The 7160-nt window shown below is 43.5% G+C and overlaps 1 protein-coding gene across 1 annotated transcript in view; it reads right to left on the bottom strand.

Annotated features, from left to right (window-relative positions):
• The window catches only part of CCDC85A (coiled-coil domain containing 85A), a gene marked incomplete at its 5' end in the record, with an annotated part of 10363 nt that extends 3208 nt beyond the window's left edge, over positions 1-7155 (bottom strand). Inside the window, 2 exons of the mRNA XM_010149444.1 lie at positions 3710-4671; positions 6991-7155. Of these exons, the coding sequence (XP_010147746.1) occupies positions 3710-4671; positions 6991-7155 (1127 nt within the window). The remainder of the gene's footprint in view (positions 1-3709; positions 4672-6990) is intronic.
• Between the last annotated feature and the right edge of the window lie 5 nt (positions 7156-7160).

Here is a 7160-nt window from a genome sequence, read left to right as displayed (position 1 = left end):
AGCGAAAAGCACATATGAAAGCTTTCCGATACTTTCCTTTCACACGAAAGTCAAAGCCCAGAGTAAAACAAAGGACTTCTTAAAATAGAAAGCTTACAATAAGTTGCTCAGAATGAAAACCACAACTTAGCTTGCAAATGCCAAAAGCACATCAATTTATATAGAGGTGCTTAGACCCCACATACTTGTGCCACAGTCAAACTGGCATGCATTATTCTAGGTTTGCTTTAAAATGGTTTTACCGCTGGCATTTTCCAATTTCAGCAATCTTTCTATCCCAAACACCTCTGTGCTCATTACCCAAGCTTAGGTGTGATCACAGCAAAAGAGTGTTACCATGTTTTATTTGGTTAGAGCCTTTAATTTGAAATACATACACTTTCGGTTAGCAAACATCAAGCCAAATTTAGCTCTTGCATCCCATTCTCTGTCACTCCAAAGGCTGAGGACACCTATTTCAGAAAAATATGTAGGAGAACCCTGAAGTAGGGGGTTTTTTTTCCCTTTAAAGCTTTATAAATCTTATAAATGAAAGCTGACATGTCATACAAGAAAAAAATACCAAGATCAAACCTTTGAGCATAGAAAATGAGGAGAATTATGAAAGGAAGTGTTATCACCTCATCCTTTATTCCTTCGGCTGTGCCTATGGACCAAAGGCAGCTTCAGACTGAAGCGTCTTCCCGCATGCCTCATGACAGCTTAAAATATGCATGAAGCCCAAATGATTAATGCATACACCATACCCTGTAAAGCAGGCTACAGCTACACGTCACATTTCTGATACCACTATAATGTCCTATTGCAACTGCTTTAACTTCAGCTTAAGACTTTGCCAGAAACCTGCAAATGCTCTAACTCCATTCCCTGCGTCCTCACGTGCAGCCTGAGTTCTGGTAGAGATAACTGCACACTACTGAGTAAATTGCTTCCCTGTGTCACACAAGTGCTGACCAGACCAGCTCTCCAGGTAAACAGGAGCTATCAGCAGCGTAGGGAAGCTCTCATTGCAACAGGAATAGCGAGGCTGTTCACAAACACACTTTCCAATTAGGAACAGCAACTTCAGGCAGAGGGCATAGTACCTTTTAGAATGAGGTTTGACACGCAAAGGAATACCTTCTCCTCCCAGACCAGGCTCAGAGTCAAGACCAAGGAGGATGGGACAGGCGTGTACCGAGCCTGGTAAGTTCTGATTATGCAAGTCAGAAGACGTTAGTCTCTGCTGCACATCGTGTAGGATCACACTTTGCTCTTGCTGCTCAAGTGACACTCCACGCGTACTGCAGTAAGGTCAGAAATGCCCTGTGAAACAATCCCACAGATGTGCAATCGAACATCTACCGGCCAGACATACTCCACATTTTAAAACCAGCTAGGTTCCACCAATATGACGCAGTGTACTTACTACATGATTTTGGGATAAGAAACACAAATAGCATCCTTTTGTATTGCTCAGAGTTTAGGGCCAGGTTTCCAGGCCACTTTCACGTTTTCACAGTTTTCCCATTCCTTACAACCGATGCAAAAGATGAGGATTTTCACTACAGCTCAATGCACTGTCCCCACCTACACTCGACTGGCAGGTCTGTGTGTACATGTATACACAGAACATGCAAATTAAGAGTCACATGTTGCTTCCACAACTGTAACAAGCGATAATGAGCAGCACTTTTACCATTTCAATATTAACTGTTTTTCTCCGTAACTTTACAAAATTCAGACACAAAGAACACAAAGCCATTCAGCTTTGCTGAGAAGGCCGAGTATTTTCCTGAAATTTAAGGCATCTCCATCAGAACAAAGCTGTTTTACCACTGGCCAAGGTCAGACGAATATCAGAATTAAACCTGTGCTTGCATCAAATTATATAAATATGAAAGAAGAGAGGTTTGACAACTTCCTGGTGAGAGAAGTCCTCTGCAAAAATGATTATATAAAGTGTAGGACAAGGCAAAGCTCTGATTAAAGTCAATAAACAGACTCCCAAATCACCAGCTGCCCTCCCCAGCATCCTTTGGCTCGAGTCCAAATTCTAGATAGTTCAAATACTCTGCACAAAGGATGCCAGTCAATTCGAGTTTAAAGTAACAACTGCTTTCATTGCACTGCTAATAACATGGCTGAGTTCTCAACGAGACCATTTGGACAAAAAACAAGTCAGAAAGCCCCCCAGGTTGGAAGCAGAAAAAAATTGTATCTTTGTCTGTGAAGGAGTTTGAAAAATACATATTTAAAACCTTATGTCACCTTTCTACATAACCAGTGACTGGACTGATGAGCATGATGAGCGTGAGTATGCAGTCACCTTTTAGGAAATCTGGTTCCATACTTCATGCTATTTACAGCCAGGTCAGTTTTAAACAGAAAGAACTGAATGGGAAAAGAAATACAGTATTTAATGGAAGCTTTGCAAAACCAGCTGTTGTAACTCAGATGTGTATTACACGTCTTCCCAGTTGTCGTAAACCCATTAATCATTTTAAAGTCATTAAAAACAAACGTCTCTACACTTACCCCTTTGGGGTTCATCAGCCCTGTCAAGCCTACACATTTCACAATGTAATCTGGATTTACCCCTACAGAGCAGGTTATCTTAACTGAAAGTGTTCTGTGAGTTAATCATGACAATCGGTAAATGGACCGATGTGAGAGCGCCATGTGATAACTGATGAGGACAGCACCCAGCACAGAGCTCCGTCTCCTCCATCTCACAAGCAGATCCAACAAGTGGCCAGTTCCACCGATGTCAACACACAACTTCTCACAGCAGCTTTCAAGATGGAAACACATGAACTCCATCCGAGACGATTTACTAAGGCAAAACCCTCACTTTCTTCCGAGCTTGACTTCAAACCTAAGTGTAAAGGTTTGAGAAATGGGTTTTCAACTGTCATGCTGATTTCCTTCATGGAACATCTCAAAGCACATAGAAGAAACAAAAGGGAGAAGACTATAGAAATCCTGCTAACTCTGTAAAAACTACAGTACAGTCGCATGTCTTTCAAAATGACAAAATACTTAAACTATAACTATCTTAAAGAAAAAAAAAAAATTCATTTCAGTCAGTGAGGATACACAGCTCTTAAAAGCTAAGTATGTTTACTGGGTATATTTCTAAAATGCAGCACTAACACAGAAATGCCCCAACTTTAAGACCTTAATTTTTGTTATAATTAAACGCATGCAAACTCAAGGCTCTGAAAAGCTTTAGGAGCTATCAGAGTCATTTATATTGAGCTTAGCTCTCCATCTGGGGTCTTTGCCGGAGTTTATGGAAAATGACATAAGAAGCCTTCCATCGATAAAGAGAAAATTTTAAAATCTTTAAAGCTACAGACAGGGCAGGTTAGGAAGGTGGAAATTAAATTGGAGATTTCACCTCCATTCTGCTGACTCAAATACAGGCAGGACAAGAAACGCAGGCATTTCGTCTCTGACATAAACAGAGATCTACCCAGGGACAAACAGTTCACATCTACCAACCACCGAGCAGGACCAAGGTCAAGAGCTGCTTCTTGATACCTTACACCAACACTCAAGATTCACTTTTCCTCTGCTTTTCTAATCCACCTAACACCTGCTGGATGGACAAACCAGTAGAACTCCCATTAATTCACTTGCTAAAAGAATAATGCTAACACCAGGCTCGTTACCCTTCGTTTCACATAAGCCATTCTTCCTTTTCCAGAAATAGCACTGAAACTACCTTTTAATTTTCAAAGTGACAGATTTCAGTAAATGTATGGACCCACCATTCATTCCATTGTATATACTTCTGTGGTGAGGTGACAGGTCATCTGTTACTTGTCTCCTGAGGGTACCTTCTCTGCTGCCTCCGCTGAGGTGTTTGAGATGCTCTGGGCTCCCTCCATAGTGCTGTTTGAGATGCTCAGGGCTCGTACCCCTCACTTTGTGGAGATGTTCTGTACTTCCACTCAACGTGTGCTTTTGAAGATGATCTGGGCTGCCACTGCTGTGCTTTTGATGCTCAGGGCTACTACCAGGCCTCTGCTTTTGAAAGTGTTCAGGGCTACTACTCAAAACGTGCTTTGGAAGAGTTTCTGGGCTGCCGCTGCTGTGCTTTTGTTGTTCGGGTGCTTTGACAATGGTTTTGTGATGTTCTGGACTTGGTCCTTTCAGGTGATGATCAGGACTGCCAGAACTCCGAGGCTTCTGGAGGTGCTCTGGGCTGATGCTTCTGTGTTTCTGATGCTCAGGGCTTCCTTCGCCCCGAGTTTTATGAAGATGTTCTGGACTGGTACTTGGATGATGTTTGTGATGGTCTGGACTGTCTGTACTTCCCGTGCTAGAAGTACTACTCCCATCCCCGACATCTCTGATGTAAGTGCTCGTCGCAGTTAACTGGCACAGGCTGATTTGGCTGTCGATAGAGCTCCGGCTGCCTGCTCCACCACTTTTCTCCTCATCCAGCAACACGCACAATTCTTTCAGCTCCAGGTTTTCCTTAACCACTTCTTCCTGCCTCACTTCCAGTTCTTTCAGCTTCTGTAAATACAAGGCAACCTCTTTGTGCATAACACTAGCGCTGTATCTGCCCAGCCTCTGCCACTCACGGGACACCTTCTTGCCCTTCTGTCTGTCATCATCCAAAAAGCAGCAGAGGTCTCGCAGCTCTTGGTTATCTTCTTGCAGCTTCTGGTTGATATCCTAGAAAAGAAAGATGATCATGACAGAACAACTATCAGAATATTTTAGCTCCCCAACAGGGCAAAGATCATAAGCTCTCCCGTGATGATCTCACTCCCTTGAGAAAAATTCACCTGGGAGTCACTGCCGAATGAAACCACAAAGTACATCAGAAATTTCACTTAAATGATTGATTTTTAACATTTATACTCTCTATTCCCTTAAGAATGTTCACATAAAGATGAACTTTTTAGAAATCTAAAATATTTGGGGTTTGTTTGATTTTCCCAGATTTGCCTAAAAGAAGCTTGTCATCCATCATTTCAGAATGATTGAAGCATTTCTGGTGAAGTAATTTGTTTTAATAGATTTTTCACTCCTAACAAAACAAAGTACATGATTCCATACCCTCCTGTAAGTGAGGAACAGTCTGAAGCAAAAACGTTCAAGCTATTACTATAGCAGAATAACACGCCAAAGAAAACATGCTCAGTGTTTTATCTTCCTAGTTTTACCAAACTGGCTTGTATTTATCTTTCTCCCATCTAAATATTCACTCCTTTTTATTTACGATATTCGAAGTAGAGATTAGCCACAATTGTTAAAAAATTGGCCTTATGGGCAGACCATTTTAGCACTGCTTCTTAAGGAAAGGAAGCTTTTGTAACTCAATTGTATTTGTGAGCATGCATGCCTGTGTTTGATCTTTCTCCCAAAACAACTTTGAACTTGGCCAATTTCAATTGGTATCTGACAACGGAAAAATCTCAGTGAGGCTACAAGGTACCTTTAAAAATCTGTGCTGGCAAGAGATACTAAACATGGCCCCATGGTGGAAGAAAAAAGTTGTGGAAGCCCACAGTTCCTCAGTCAGCAGCACGAGGCACCAAACCCAGGCACAGCTGGTCATTGTTACTCATGGGCCAGTTATTTCACACAGGACAAAGAAGGTGGATGTTCAGACACTAAATAGGGCTGGAAACCTCGTTCTCCCAAATTCTATTCAAAAAAATTCCAGCTGAGGAATCTGAACAAAAGGCGGAAGCTAAACATCATTTAAGGAGTTCAGAATTGAGAGGAATTTGTCACTCCCTCCTACCACCTTGGGGTGGCTTGTTACTTATCTAGAACGTGCATAAATCCGTATGATGTCACTACACCTCTGCACGTAACTGGGAGAAAGATACAATTGTTGTAGTTTAACCTATATTTACAATGTAAGCTTTATCTTTACTGAAGTACTATCACTGATGGGTCTTTTTTACCCCCAGACACTACGTACTGTCAAAGAGGGAGGGGACACACACACACTCTCACACTTGATAGAACAGGAAAACTTGGGAGGCAGGAACAGTCTTCCCCACATGCTATTTATTTTATGCCACATGTTCTCAACAATCTAGTTGTTTAAAGCCATTCTACAAGTCAAGAACTCTTCTACTGTAGTCTGATGTAACAATGCAAAGGTCCACACTGCATCTCTGTCTCTCCTTCCCTCCAACCTCACCTCACGGCAGGAATTTCCTAAAAGCAGTGTCCTCTCTCAAAGCAACAAGGCAGAGAATGTTCTGTAGTCATGCCTACTTTAATTTCCCAGGTCTATAATAGACGTGTACATGCTACAGCAGGGTAGTTATCTGTAAGTAGTCACTATCTTGCCGATCACTAGGGACTACGCTTCTCATCCAACAAAAGAGTTAAATGAAGAAGGGCTAAGTCATTACAGACTGGGGCTGCCTTTCACTGTGGTCTGCAGAAGTATACAGTCAAAAATAGTATGATCAGAGATGCATTATCAGACCTCTTTTTCAGACAATAAACTAGGGATTGGTTCTGATCATCCCAAAACTGAGCACAAGGGTTTGCAATCACCTGCCATACGCACTGCATCCTGGAAACGACCAGCTCTCCCCAGCCGCCCACCAGATTGCCTGACAGACGAGGAAGTCATCTCAGAATAGTGACAGAAAACAGCAGAAGCTACACAAAAACCTTCTGAACGTCTCCTTCTGCACGCTGTTCTTTGCGGCTGGATCATCTAACCTTACCGAAAACCAAGTGACAAGAGGTCGGTGCTGTCATGCACCCAAAGCACACTGGGCAGAGCGCACAACGGCTGCGCTCCACACCCTGCCCATCTCCTGGCCATCTCTTAACCGGACACTCGATTTCTCAGCGCGAACAAACGCTGTTGTGCACTTTTCACGCGATTCTCGGTAACGGCTCCTCCCAGCCCATCCACCTGACGAGCTCGCTCCCGGCGGGATGGGACGGGACGATGGGGGGGACGCGGAGCCAGGGCAGAAACTTCGGGGGTTCCCACCCTGCCCTCCCCGCTACCTTCAAGCCGCGGATCTCGCCGAGGTGGAGCTGGAGGCGGCGGTTCACCTCGCGGATGAGGTTGCTGTGGTCCAGCATCGCGCTCATCTTCTCGGCCTCGGCGCGGCGGAGGCTGCGGATCAGCTCCTCCTTGCTCCACTGGAGCAGCTCCTCGTCCGACACCTTGGACA

The sequence above is a fragment of the Eurypyga helias genome, unplaced genomic scaffold (assembly GCF_000690775.1).
Source record: "Eurypyga helias isolate BGI_N326 unplaced genomic scaffold, ASM69077v1 scaffold5960, whole genome shotgun sequence".
Lineage (NCBI taxonomy): Eukaryota > Metazoa > Chordata > Aves > Eurypygiformes > Eurypygidae > Eurypyga > Eurypyga helias.
The sequence above is the reverse complement of the archived record's forward strand: the minus strand, read 5'-3'. Positions and strand labels throughout refer to the sequence as shown.